At 40.1% G+C, this 15,256-nt stretch overlaps 1 protein-coding gene across 2 annotated transcripts in view; it reads right to left on the bottom strand.

Moving 5' to 3' along the window:
• Positions 1-272: 272 nt before the first annotated feature.
• EDRF1 (erythroid differentiation regulatory factor 1) overlaps positions 273-15,256 on the bottom strand; it is a 45,583-nt gene continuing 30,599 nt past the window's right edge. For both annotated transcript variants that reach the window (XM_015148436.3, XM_015148437.3), the window contains 4 exons: positions 14,576-14,729; positions 11,221-11,336; positions 10,271-10,422; positions 273-1,111 (listed from right to left, as the gene is read on the bottom strand). In XM_015148436.3, coding sequence (XP_015003922.2) covers positions 940-1,111; positions 10,271-10,422; positions 11,221-11,336; positions 14,576-14,729 — 594 coding nt within the window. In that variant the 3' untranslated portion in view covers positions 273-939. The remainder of the gene's footprint in view (positions 1,112-10,270; positions 10,423-11,220; positions 11,337-14,575; positions 14,730-15,256) is intronic.

Below are 15,256 nucleotides of genomic sequence, written 5' to 3'. Positions count from 1 at the left end.
TTTCATCTGTTACACCGCCTTGAAATTGAAAGTATGAATGATGAACGAAAACAGCCTTGCGCACTACAGCCATTACAAATAACAGGGGTGTTTGTGTGTAACTGGACATGAGCCATGTAGCGGCAGCAATAAGTAAAATATTCTAGGGAGAATTTAGTGGACAGCAGAATTTTACTTTTAATGTTTTGAGCTTTGCTTTTTAAAGTTTATTAATTTTAGACTGAGTTCAACTCAAAACTCAATGTGAAGAATGAAAATTGGAAAAATACAAAGACATTTTAAATAAATAGTTTATTTATTCAAAATAGTTTTCTTACCTTATTCACAGTTTCAAGTTTAAAATGAAAACAAGGGGTAGTACCTGCTCTTGATCGACTGTCATATAAAGTCAAAAGTGAATCCTTTCAGAACATGCATTAAATACAGCAATTGCACAACAGCTAGTCTTTGAAAAATCCTGCACTGAAGCTTATGAAGAACACACCTTTTTCCTGGGCAATTTAAAAGGAAACACTGTAGATGCACAGGAAGTCTCCTTAACCCACTTGAACCTGTAATGTCATTTGGATAAAAGTTCTCTTGACCAAAGTAACATTTTATCCAAAATAACCATATCTTAGACCATGTAGCTTGACATACTTCAAAAATAGGAAAGTGTAGCTGCATCACAGCAAGTCTGTGAATACTGAGGTACTATGTGCTTCTTAAAGAAACAAATAGTGGAAGCTTTAAGTTTGATTCTGATGTTAGCACTTCAAGTGAAGAAGCCACAGAACTCAACCGTAATTTGTCTGTCACTTAAAATAACTCTGTGTTTCCACTGATATACCTGTTTTAAATGGATATTTCCCTATTATTTAATGAAACAAAGCACCGAATGAACAAACCGGCTCCGTGTTGAAGGCACTGACAGCGTGTCTGGGACACGGCTCTGTGCAGTCACTGAACGGTGCTGCTGCTCGCTGCACTGCCGGCGGCAAGCTGGCCCAGCAGGTGGACGACAACGTTGATTCTTTCCAGAAGAGTCGCAGTTTTATTTGCAGTTGCTCTCAAAAGCTGGGAGTAAATGTGCTTGTTGGTTTTGAGAACTGCATCATCTTCGATGTTATTGCTAGGGTTAAAAAAGACAAAGAGACAGGTAAGGGACCAGCAATGCCTACTGACAATTCAGAGGTCCAGAAAACCAGACAGTGACAGCCCACCAGTCACTCTTCGCAGAGCAGCAGCTGCTCCTCTCCTGCCGGGTGCAGACCTGCCTTCTCCTACCTATTGCTCACAGGCCTGTTTCTACACATTTATTTCAATACATCAATGAAATCCAGTACTCATTCCTCTTATAGACATTTGAATGCCTATTATGTACTAGGAATTACTCTTGACAGAGAACAAAACAGGCAAAAAGAAGCCCCTGACTGACGGAATTTGCATTCTATTGAGGTAGGAGTTTGGGGGAGGGGAGCGGAGGCACTGGGGGAAACACCAGTAAACAAGAGAGTGACAGACGGGACAGCCATGAAGAAAACGCAGTGGAGCTGGGCGAGGACACAGAAGGAGCTATGCGGTATTTCCTCTGTTCCTCAAGCTCCGCCTAAAGCGCCTTCCTGTGTCCAAACACACATCTAAAGCCACTGTTGGACTGCCATCTCTAGAGCTAGAACTACCTGGGGTTTAAACATGGATTCCTGAACTACAAGAACTGCTGCATCTCAGTTTACTCTAAAAATGTCAGTGCAATTCTGTGTGAAGACTGCCCCTCAGCTGAGGAGTACCAGACAGTACTCTACCTTAAAACTATTTCAGTTTACAGTTTGTCCTGAAAACATTTACCCCTTATGATGGATCGGTGAATTCTATTTTTGTTACTACTGGAAAAGACTAGTAATTCCGTGGCAGTTCATATCTAGCATTTTTTTTTTTTTTTTTTTTTTTTAATGAGTCCAGGTGCAGACCCGTGGCTCACATAACCAGGTAACAGATAACAATTCCACAACTCTTTACAGTGTCCATGACCACATCTGAGCCTTACAATAATCCCATCCCCTCAGATAGGCAAGGACTAGCATTTTTAATTTACAGATGTAAAACCTAAGGCCCAGAAGGGTTAATAGTTTGGATTAAGGTCAAAATGTCATGTTTTCCAATTTCAAATGCTATACTCTTTCACCTCTTCGGGGCACAAATTTTCTCCCTTCACCCAAGGGCTTGCCTCAGGCCTGCCAGCCAGCAGCCAGCAGTGCAGAGCTCCCTTCCCCAGGAATTCCCCTTTCTTTTATTCCTGGCTCCATTCCTCCTCCACAGGATCCCCATTGCTGCCTTTAGACATTTCTCCCCTCCAATTCCCACTTATTTTATCAGACAGATCTCCTCCTGCCTTCTCCCAACAACCACAGTACAGCAGAAGTGACTGTTGTAAATGCATCCCTGTCTGTAATCTGGGCCTAAGGTTGGCTGTATTTTAGTTATGCGGGGAGTTAACAGTCACGAAACCTTTGATAACCTTATAGAAAATTTAAATGACTCTGACAGTAATCAAGGCATTAGCACTTAACAATTAGAAATGGCATTTGAAAGATGAATTATTCTTTGTGGACAATGACATCACACTGTCATTTTATTAATAGTTGGGTGCCTAAAGATAACTGATGGCTGCAGGGATCATAACCTTAAAATCTTTGGATCTGTCCTAACCATAACTCTGAATTTTAAGTCTTCATCTTCCAATTTCTACAAATCATGCCTGCCTTAATGCATTCTTATCAGCAGTTTCACTGACCTATGACCCCTATTCAGAGGGCTCCATCATCTCACAGGTTTTTTTCTAAAGGGAACTAATTTACATTCTTTCATCTCCCTTTTTACTAATCTTAACCAAATATTAAATGTACACATCTAATGGGAACAACCCACGAATCTAAAGGATCTGTTCTTAGCACTGCAGCAGAGAGCTCCCTGAATCTTCAGAGATTACTTCTACTTTTTATGGTATTTCACTATATTAAACCCCAAAGCCACCAAAGTGTCAAGAGGCCTGGATCTGTGAAAGCAATGAATATTAAAATACAGTAGAAGAGTAAATTCTAAATTCCAAAAGAAAAAAGAAAAAACCTTTGGCTTAACAAACTGCTACTGCTAGAATTTCTAGCAGATCAATGCCAATGCAGTTGTCATATGATGATGAAATGCCTGCATAACCTGAAAATGAAAAAAAAATTTTTTTTAAACAAGTAAAATGCATCTTTCACTCTAATTCTATAGGAATCTAATAAGCTTAAGATTTTAGTTATTAAGCCTTGTTTATGTTTTTGCCAGCGGGCATGAAGTGGAAAAAGCAGTAGTCAAAAAATGAAACAAAAATTTATTTAACATGGCCTCTTATTATCTGTGGAGGATTGGTTCCAGGATCCTCCAGGAAACTCAAATCTGAGGAGGCTGGAGTACCTGATATAAGATGGTGTAGTATTTCCATTTTGGCTGTGTACATCTTCCTATATACTTTAAATCATCTCTAGATTAGTTATAATACCTAATACAATGTAAATGCCATATAAATAGTTGTTATATTGCTTTTAAATTTGTATTTTTTTTTTATTTATTTAATATTTTCAATCTGTGGTTGGCTGAATCTGTGGATGCAGAATCCCTGGATACAGAGGGCTGACTGCATTTTCTCTTTTAGGTCTCATTCTGATTTCCCTCTATACTGCAAAAGAGAATGTTCATGTATCACTGTGAAACAACTAAGCCTGTGGCAGAGGCTATTTTCCTCTTAACAATAAAATTATAGATGTTTTCATTTGCATATCAGTGAAAAATGAAATAGTCATTGACTTAGTAATTAATATTTTTGTTTTGAAACTGTCAAGGTGCTTATTTTATTAACACAGTATCACATTTAACCGTTTAATAAACCTTAAAATCAATATAAATTAGCTAAATAAGACTGAATACATCATGCATGAAAACTTTAAACTAAAATAGTTTTCAGCAGCATATTAATAACCTAAATAAACAGAAACTTAGAAAACCTTCCATTAAAACAAAAATTACTTAGGTCACACATATGACTGTTACAGTTATAAAAGATAAAACTGAAACTATTACCTATTAAATTACTCAAGTGATTGACTTGTGAAAAATCAATGAATCACTTCTTCTCACGTATCATATATTTATATTGCCCTTGTGGAAACCAATACAAATTTTAAAAATTTACACACTGCTGTTAGAAAAAGGCAGGAATTCTTTTCAAGCCTTGTTACTATATGCACTATCGGCTCTGCTTTACAGCTCTTCAGAAAGATGGATGTCTCCGCTAAATTACAGTGAGTGTATCAACACCCGCTGGCTGCTGTGTACCACAACCAGGATATGGTACAGACCCTGAGGACTAACCACCAAGTAAAAGCTCTCCTTAGACTATAAAGAATTATTCAAAAGCTTTTTTTTTTTTTTTTTTTTAAAGAGATGGGTTTTGCTCTGTCTCCCAGGCTGGAGTGCAGTGGTGCTGTCATAACTTGCTGTGGCCTTGAACTCCTGGGTTCATGTAATTCTCCTGCCTCAGTCTCCCAAATAGCTGGGATCACAGGTGTCAACCATGGCACTTAGTCCAAAGGCAATTACTGAAAGAAGTTTCTATTCATGGTGCAGAGCTGAAAAAAGTCTCTGGCTCAAGCAGGGCAAACTACAAGGTCATGGCTCTTCTTAAATCCATGAGAGAGGTGGGCCAGCCGGCCAGCCTGCAATCTAAGGAGAGACAGGCTGATGCAGGGAGAGAAAGGACAGTCCTTCCTTACCCGGGACAGAGGCAGCCAGATGCCAGTAAGCATTTAGCTAAAATAGTGAATGAGTTGGTGGGGGCCCAGTGAGGCTGGTGAGAAAGTGTAGGGCCTCTGTGGAGTCAGGGGCTTCACATCTTCTTACTGGCTTTTCTCCAAGGACCTCCTAAAGTTCTCACATAAAAGACCAGTGAGAATCCTGAAAGAATAACCCTCCTGGTGTAGACCGATGGCAGGGTAACAGCAGCTGCTGTAGGAGGGATCGGCAACCCCACCTGGACCCCTTCTCCTCTACGAAACAAAAGCCTCAGTGCAGGTGGGGGAAGACAATGACCACTGTCAACCTTAGGGCATGGGTTAAAGTCAATGAATAGAGGGGAAGGGAACAGAAAAAACACTCTGGGGCGTTAGGCAGGGGTGCAGGAGCAGTGGGAAGGCCACACTCCTGAGACTCAGGGACACGAATGTCTGCCTAGGCTGAGGCTTAAACAACTATGGAGTCCTTGCTAACTCCCTGCTCCCTCCCAAACAGGCGAAAAGGCACCAAAGGACCAGTGACAGTGGAATATGGCTGGAAGAGCTGTGAGAGTGTAAAGACAGATCCTCTCTAAGGTGCAAAACAAAAGAAAGACCTAGAGCTGAAGGTAGAGAAGACATTAAGAATCACCTTCTGCAGACCTGCTCCACCCTACACACGAGGACTGCTAGGAAAACTTGAAGCCCATGGCACATGGAAGGTAACCATCACAATAAAAAAATCTCAACCACAGCTCAACTCCAGGCTAGAAAAATGAATTCCACTTCCCACACTAAAGCCCTAGCAGGGGTAAGTACAAAAAATTCCAGGCAAAAAAAATTATTTCCCTTGGTCTCTACTATCATACATAAGGTATTCAGTTTTCAACAAACAAGAGATACATGGAAGGCAAGGAAAAAACAACATAGTCCCAAGAGACAAATAATCAACAGAACCAGCTAGTTATGACACAGATGTTCGAACTATTTCATAGGTAATTTAAAAGGACTATAATTAGTATGTTCAAGACACTAATGGACAAGGTGGATGCCATGCAAGGTCAGATTGGTGATTTGAGCAGAGAGCTGGAACTGTAAGAATGAACCCCAGGGAATTGCTAGAAACGAGGAACACTGTAACAGAGACAAAGAATGCCTTCAAAAAGTTCAACTGTAGATGACACAAAACCAAGTAAGGAATCACTGAACTTGAAGATAGTTCAATAGAAATTATCCAAACTAAATCACAAAAAGGAAAAAAGGGTGTCAAAAAAACCAGAACAGAATATCCAAGAGCTGTGGAACAACATCAAACAGTCTAATATAGTTATAATGGGCTACCAAGGAGGCGAGAGAATGAAACAGAAGAAAGAAAAATGCTGAAGCCAGGGGTAAAAGCTATCATGACACACCCAAGCCTAATCACAGTCAAACTGCTGGCGGGTGGGACGCCTACCGGCAAGGAAGATGCATTTCTAACAGATGAACAAAAGTAGGAAACACAGCTGGCTTCCAGTCAGAAAACAGGCAGGCCACAGACAATGGAGTGACATCTTTAAAGTATGGAATGAAAAGGACTGTTAACCCAGAATTCTATACTCTGCTCAAAGATCTTCCAAGACTGAAAAAGGAATAAAAATTCTCTCAATTGAAAAGATAGAATTCATTGCTAGCAGAACTAGCAATGCTAAATGCTAAAAGAAGTTTTTCAGGCAGAAGGAATATGATGCTAGACAGAAACCTATACAAAAAGGTTAAGAGTACTGAAATGGAATAAATGAAGGTAAATAAAATCTCCTGTTCTCTTTAATTGCTCTTAAAGATAACTGTATAAGGTAAAAACTAGTAGCAGTGTATTATGTGTTTATAACATACATAAAAGTAAAACGTATAATAACAGAACAAAAGACGGGAGGAAGGAATTGGGAGTCTACTGTTACAAGGTCTTTACAGTACATGTAGAGCAGCATCATATTACTTGAAGGTGGCCTCTCATGCAAGATTAACGATGTATACTGCAAAATCCTAGGTCAACAGCCAAAATAATGAAAAAGTGGCAGATAATAAATCAATAGTGAAATAAAATGGAATCACAGAAACTATTCAATTAACAGAAGGCAGAGAAAGAATCATATTAAATGTGAATGGTCTAGAGACCCCATTGTAAGACTGGACTTAAAAAGCAAGACCCTTGGGCCAGGTGCAGTGGCTCATGCTTGTAATCCCAGCACTTTGGGCGTCTGAGGAAGGTGGACTGCTTGACCCAGGAGTTTGAGACCAGCCTGGGCAACATGGCAAGACCCCATCTCTACAAAAAATGAAAAAATTAGCTGGGTGTGGTGGTGCACACCCGTGGTCCCAGCTTCTCTGAGAGGCTGAGGTGGGGGATTGCTTGAGCCCAGGAGGTTGAGGCTGCAGTGAGCTATGATCATGCCACTGCACTCCAGCCTGAGTGACAGAGTGAGACCCTGTCTCAAAAAAACTAAACATAAAAATAAGTAAATAAAAAATAAAAAGCAAGACCCAACTATTGCTACTTACAGGAAACCCAATTTTAATATGAAAGACATACATGGAAAAAAACATTAACCAAAAGACAGCTGAGTGGCTATATTATCAAAGAGGGATATCTGTAGTAATAAGGAGGTCAGTTCTCCCAGATATCACAATCCTACGTGTGTGTACCTAACACAGCTTCAAAAACATATGAAACAAAACTGACGGTGCTGAGAGGAGAAACAGATAAATCCACAAGTGTAGTTGGAGACTTCAACACTCCTCGCTTGGTATATTGATTGCAGAAGACAGAAAGTCAGTGAGAATATAGAAGACCGAACACGCTTAGCCTAACTGACATTTACACAACGCTCTCTACCCCAAACAGCAGGACACGCAGATTTTTCAAGTACACATGGAACATGTGCCAAGACAAATCATATTCTAGGCCATAAAACAAATCTAAGCAAATGTGAAAGAAGAGAACATACACAGTTATGGTCTCAGCACATTAACAGAATTCAACTAGCAAGCAATATTGAAAGATAGCTAACAAGCCCCAATATTTAGAAACCAAACAGCACACTTCAAATAACAAATGGGTCAAAGGAGAAGTCTCATTTAGAAACCAAACAGCACACTTCAAATAACAAATGGGTCAAAGGAGAAGTCTCAGGATATCAAATATTATTTTGAAACAAATGAAAGAGAAAACATACAAAAACATATAAGATGTAGCAAAAGCAGTGGTTTAGAAGAAAATTTTTGGCAGAAAATCTTTTATTAAAAAGGATAAATGTCTCAAATTAGTCATCTAGGCTTCCACCTTAAGAAACTAGAAAAAGAGAAAATTAAGTCCAAAACAAGTAGAAGGGCAGAAATTGATGACATTTAAGAGAGAAACAATGAGGGTAAGAAACAGTCAATTAAGCCAAAAGTTGGTTCTTTGAAAAGATTGAAAAGATTGAAAAAAAAAAAAATTGATAAACTTCTAGCTAGAATGACCAAGAAAAACAGAAAGAAGAAGGATTACCAATATCAGGACTAAAAGAAGGGCTCTCATCACAAACTCCCTTAGACATTAAAAGGATAATAAGGGAAACTGTGAACCTATACATTTGACAATTTAGATGATGGACCTTCGTTTATTCAAGAAAAAGACAGCCTGAGTAATACTGTATCCAAGAAAAGAAATTGAACTCACTGTTTAAAAACTTCCAACAAAGTAAACTCCAGGTTAAGATGGTTTTACTGGTAAATTCTACTACATGAAGACCTAGTACTAATTCTGTACAATCTCTTTCAGAAAATAGAAGAGGGAACATGACTCACAGACTTTATGAGGCCAGCACTGTTCTAATACTCAAACCAGACAAACCCATTATAAGAAAAGTGAGCTGTAGACCACTATCCCCTATGCACAAACACAAAAATTATCAACAAAATGTCAGCAAACTGAATCCAGTAATACATAAAAAGAATACTCCATCACAACAAACTGGGATTTATCCCAGGAATGCAAAGTTGGTTTAACATTTGAAGAATCAATGTAATCCATTATATTAACAGGCTAAACAAGGGAAACCATGTGGTCATCTCAACAGATGCAGTAAAAGCACTGGACACAAATTCAATATCCATTCATGATAAAAACACTCTTAACAAATTCAGAATAGAAGAAAACATCCTCAACTTGATAAAGGCCTCTACAAAGCCCCACAGCTGATACGAGGCTTAATGGTAAAAGACTGAAAACTTTCTCCCTGAGATCCTGAGGAACTGGGGGCAGGGGCAGGGTTGACTGCAAAGGACAGCAGGAAGAATTCTTGGAGCGATGGAACTGTTTTCTGTCATAACTGTGGTGGCAGGCACACATCGGTATGCATTTGTCAAGATTTTAAGAAGGATACACCACAAAGAGTCCATTTTACTGTATATAACAAAAAAAAAAAAAAAAGAAAAGACAAAAATGACCTGTACCCTACGATTATAAATTGGTAAAATATACATAAGATAACTGGTAACAATGGATGTATTAGGATAAATGGTTTTCATTTCCTTTTCTCTATTTTCCAAATTTTGTTGTATGGTCAGATTGCACTTACATTTAAAAACAAGGAAGGCATATCATTTATATTACTTTCCTGATCTAGTACTACTACTGAAATTTCAAATTAAATCAATAATGCCAAAATAACAACTTTGGCAAAAGAATGTAAGTGTAACAAGATAACCCAAGGCCACGAGAACATTTCTGCGGAGGTGTGTGCTCCTGCTTCCGTGTTCTGTCCTCTACTCTGCACTTGGCCCTGAGCATCAAAACTCCAGTCCAGGCTCTCCATTAATCACAACATTCAGAAGTGTCACTAGAAACACAGATCTTCATTCCAGGGTTACTCATCTCCCTCAGGGAAAACGTTAACAACAGAGTATTTGCCCTTAGGCAGCAAGATTTCTTTCTTTTTGTAATTTCAATACATAGAAGGCTTCATGGAGAGAGTTCTTACCTAGTTTAACAAGTCAAGAAGGAACACCACTTAAAATTCTGAACTATCCACATAGAAGACAAGACAGAATACTATCTGTTCTTTCCTTCTTTTTTTTTTTTTTTTTTTTGAGACAGAGTCTCACTCTGTTGCCTAGGCTGGAGTGCAGTGGTGTGATTTCAGCTCACTGCAACCTCTGCCTCCTGGGTTCAAGCAATTCTCGTGCCTCAGCCTTCCCAGTGGCTACGATTAACAGGCGCCCGCCACCACACCAGTTAGTTTTTGTATTTTTGGTAGAGATGGGAGTTTCACCATGTTGGCCAGGCTGGTCTCGAACTCCTCAACTCAAGTGATCTGCCTGCCTCGGCCTCCCAAAGTGCTGGGATTACAGCTGTGAGCCAATGTGTCTGGCCACTATTTTTCCTTTATGTTAGTAGAGAATATTTTTATAGGTAGGGTGCTGGGAAAGAAATTCCTACAAATATCCACTTAATTTACCTTGTTTTCTTTTTAGTTGAAGATAGCAGTTTAATGGACTGAAGGAGAAGAAATGACAACCGAGACTCAAATATACTGAGGAGTTTCATCACTTCTTCTCGATTGAGACTAGGAGAAGCATCAGCAGCTGGAGCAGCGTCACCACTCTTAGGCTAAAAACAACAACAAGTTATTTTCCTGGAGCTACCCAACAGCTGTAGTTTCATACCGTATCAAGTGATGCAACTGCAGTTTCATTAATCTAACAAATGTTTAACCCTAAACAAACAAACAGAAAGCACACCTATGATCATTCTGATAGACTAAAACACATAATTAAAATGTCTCAGCCCACATAGGCACTTTTGTAGAAGAAATTAATCCTGACTTTGCAACATTAGACACAACACGGAAATGTACGGTACCACACAGGATTTGACCAAGCAGGGCTAGAAGAGCAATAGGTGGCTGCACCATGGGGCCTTCAGGAAGCTCTTACAACAGTAGAAGGTAACACGAATGCTGGAATGCCCAGAAAACGAGAAATTCCTTCCTGAGGAGCCTGCTTAGGCCCAGTCACCATTCAACTGCTCCCAGGCATTTTAATGGAAATTACAAAGGAGGGCAGAGGTCTTTTCTTTTAAAACATAAAACAAAACAAATTCCCACCAACAGCAACAAAAAACTTGAGACTTTATAATTTGCTAACTATGGTCTTGTTGAGATATACTCTTAAAAATATTTTAAAATACTTGCAAATTAAAGAAAGGAGATGAATAATTCTACTAGGCAAATATAACAAATCACTGTTAAAATGTTTCAGCACACAGCATACATATGTACATGTGTGTATATATATACACACACACATAAAACATACACATACTCACACACATAATATGCCCACTATGTACATTCACCATATAGTTTAAGACAAACGAAATCCAAAGACAGTCATTTCCTCCATTTACCTGGCCAAATTCTTCTACAAGCTCCTTCTGGATCAGCTGGAATGCGTGCTCGGTTCTCACCATTATATCAAGAGCCCCAGATAGTGTTTTCAACTTTCCAACATTGCTATTCTGACCTAAAGTGTTAAATACAAAATGTTCATTTCTTTAATATAAATCTAGAAACCCATCTAATGTTAATGTATTAATGAAAATTCAGACTTTCAAAATGCTATAAAGGAAGCTAAAGAGAATCTTAATTCTTCTAAATCCAACTTCTGTTTAATAATATTCCCTTGAGAAAAATACTAAGTCTGAACAAAGCGATAAATAATCATTGCTTCCCTGCCTCACCATTTGGTTTTGTCAAGATAGGCCACTTTTTCAGAACAGGAGCCTTAGGAGAAGGGACCAGTGGAAAAGAGTCTGGGGCTCGAGGCCCACCTCACAATTTACCAGCTGTATGGTCAAGTCACATAAGCACTTACTATCAGCAGTCATACCTGTAAAATAGTTTCTTACATTTCTGTTCAAAGGCAGGAAGTCAGACCAGATGAACAAGGTTTTGTTTTATTCTAGAGCCTTCTGAATACAATTTTTCTACAGTTATCAGACACCACAACACACCTTCGCTCCTGTTCTCCTAGAACTCAATCATGTGTGCGGTGGTGTGCAGTAGAGGATTCATCTTGTACAAAGAGAGGTTTGGTCTTTGTCCTTGGCTCCTAGAAGGTAATCACTAAGTCCTTGAAATGTCCTGCCCAGTAAGAATGCCTCTGTTTACCTGGCAGGGGGCTTGGGTCACAATGGATAGCCTAACAATGGGATTTACTGTGGGGGCTTTGGGCCCCAGGGTAACAGCTCAACCTCTGGAGGCACTGGAGACAAAGATCAGCCACATGGCAGTCAACCATGTCTATGTGACCAAGTTCCAATGAAAACTCTGGACACCAAGGCTTGGATGAGCTTCCCCAGTTGTACATGCAGTGATTTATACACTTGGTGAGTACTGTCACGTGTCACTGCCGGGGTGAGTTAGCACTATCTGTAACTCCAGCGGCAGAGGAACTGGGAGCTCGGCACTTAGAACTCTCTACAACTCTGCCTTCCGAGCCTCTTCCTTTGGCTCATTTTAATGTACATCCTTTCAATGTGAGAAATTGTAGCTGTAAGCAGAACAGCTTTCAGTGAGTTCTGTGAGTCCTTCAGCAAATTCTCAAACCCGAGGGTGGTCCTGGAGACCGCTGACAAACCTCCAGTTAGTGTGAGAAGTGCAAGTGGTCTTGGGGACTCCCCAACTCTGCAGGTGGTGAGAGACAGTAACTGTTGCCTTCTTCCTTTAAAGCATAATCCCACACTTTCTAAACAACTTATTATCTTTAAAATCAATGGGTCAATGTGATTTCAGCATAGATTTGGCATCTGGAAGACAAGCTATTGATTATGTATGAAAGTGTCGTTGGGACAAGGACCAGACAATATAGACATTAGGAAGGGAGATCTGAATCCTATGTACTAGGAAAAAAAAAAAAAAACTGGGTAAAATAAGATAGAATAAAAGGTGTCACAACCTAGAGCATTTATTAACTTGGCTTACAAAACCCACAAACCTGGCTAACAAAACCCTCTAAAATATTTACATTACTTTCTAAAGTACTCATAGTAGTAAAACATTTAAAGGAGGGAATTAAACACGCTTATCATCTTAGCAAATTGTTCCAGTATCTTCCAGCACTTTGGGAGGCTGAGGCAGGAGTATCGCTTGAGCTCAGGAGTTTGAGACCAGCCTGGGCTTATAACATAGTGAGACCCTATCTCTACAAAAGATTTTTCAAAAATTAGCGCCTGTGGTCTCAGCTACTTGGGAGGCTGAGGATCACTAGAGCCCAGATGGTCAAGGTTGCAGTGAGCCATGACCATGCCACTGCATTCCAGCCTAGGTGACAGAGTTAAGACTCTGTCTCAAAAACAAAAAACCAAAAACAAAAAACCCCAACAACAAAAAAGATCTTGATCATTCTAAGGAATTCAAACAAGGCAGAATATTCAAAGGTGCAAGTGAAAACTGAAGATCACTCTCCCCAGACCTTCCCCACATCAAGAGCTACTGTTAATTCTGGTGACTGTCCCACACATCTAGCCATGCATTATATGCCAACAAAAAATTAATTTTAGTAAAAACCATTTTTAGAAACTGTTTTAGATAGGTAATACATTCCCCAAATTTACAAGGTCCAAATGGGTATGCAGTGAAATCCCTCCTCCTGGCCTTGCAGGTTTCCTCCCCAAAGGGAACACGTTACCAGTTTCTTATACACCCTTCCAGGGCTACTGTGTGCCTGTGTAAACTAAGTCATACAGATTTAAAGTGTTAATCTGACTTTACACAAGGCTGGAAAACTAAATGAACTGCTGCACTTCAAATAATTGTTTCTTGCTTCTTGACCACACAGGAGATATTTCTCAAAAGACTCCTCTGTGAGAGAGGAGAACAGGTGAGCAAGAGAGAGAGGGGGAGAACTTAGGAAAAAATCATTAAGTGGTTGAAGTATCTGCTTACTCCATGCCATGGAAAATAACATAAGAAAGCATTCTCACTTTCACCCTTCTCTATCTCCCGACTTACCTTTACCTTGGTCAGGCTCTACAGTAGTATCTGTTCTGGAACCACAATCCAAGGGTCAGTTCTATGTTTAAAGGGTTCGATATGGCCCACTACTCCTTTACTGTTGCCTCTCCATTCCCAAATTTTTCATGCCGATTTAAATCTTTGGTTTTTTTTTTTTCTTGTTTTTTTTTTTGACACACAGTCTCGCTCTGTCGCCCAGGCTGGAGTGTAGTGGCATGATCTTGGCTCACTGCAAGCTCCACCTCCTGGGTTCAAGTCATTCTCCCACCTCAACCTCCTCAGTAGCTGGGACTACAGGCCTGCACCACCACACACGGCCAATTTTTGTAATTTTAGTAGAGACGGGGTTTCACAATGTTGGCCAGGTTGGTCTTGAACTCCTGACCTCAGGTGATCTGCCCACCTCAGCCTCCCAAATTGCTTGGATTACAGGCGTGAGCCACCGTGCCTGGCTGATTGAAATCTTTAACTGTCTAAATTAATTTGTCAATTTTTTTTCCAAATAAGGGGTCATGGGACACATCTCAATATTTCTAGTCACTGAACATAATCTAATACATTTCTCTAAGTTTTAAAAAGTACTTCAAAAAGTGTAGAGATTTCTCCCCCTCCCTTCCCAAAGTCATTAACTATGGGGCAAATTAAAAAGAAAACAGTATGATTTAGATTCACAGGCCTGCCTTACTCTAAGACAATCCAGCACTAAGCCAGTGCATACATATCTGAGAAATGAGAAGTAAGACTTACTGGTCATCTGAAACTCAGCAAACGCTACTCTCTCCAGCTGTACTCTCAGCAGCTCGCAGGGAGCATCTTTGAGCAGCTGAAATAGCTTTGCGGCCTTGCTGTAATGAAGATCGGCCAGCACCCGGTGTTGTTTCCTGAGGTGTTCGTCACCAACCTAGAACCAAACCAAAACAAACAAATCCTTCACGGTAACTACTTCAGGCTTCATTAAGTGCTGCTTAGTTATTTTTCCCCCACTGTGGGTCTTACTAGGTCTTATTAGTTTTAGCTTTTATATTGAGGTCTTAATCCATTTCCTTTCTTTTTGTTTTTGAGACAGGGTCTCGCTCTGTCGCCCACGCTGGAGGTCCAGTGGTGCAATCTTGGCTCGCTGCAACCTCTCCGCCTCCTGAACTCAAGCAACTCTCCTGCCTCAGCCTACCGAGTTGCTGGGATTGCAGGCACCCGCCACTACTGCTTGGCTAATTTTTGTATTTTTTCGTAGAGATGGGGTTTTGCCATGTTGGCCGGGCTGGTCTCGAATTCCTGACCTCAAATGATCCGCCCGCCTTGGCCTCCCAAAGTGCTGGGATTACAGGTATGAACTGGAGAAGATTTCTTTCCACTTCGCCTTAGGAAGTCCTCAACCAAAATTCAGGTTTCCCCAGATGACCTAATATCCTGAGGGCAAAAGCAAGCTTA

The sequence above is a fragment of the Macaca mulatta genome, chromosome 9 (assembly GCF_049350105.2).
Source record: "Macaca mulatta isolate MMU2019108-1 chromosome 9, T2T-MMU8v2.0, whole genome shotgun sequence".
Classification (NCBI taxonomy): domain Eukaryota; kingdom Metazoa; phylum Chordata; class Mammalia; order Primates; family Cercopithecidae; genus Macaca; species Macaca mulatta.
The sequence above is the reverse complement of the archived record's forward strand: the minus strand, read 5'-3'. Positions and strand labels throughout refer to the sequence as shown.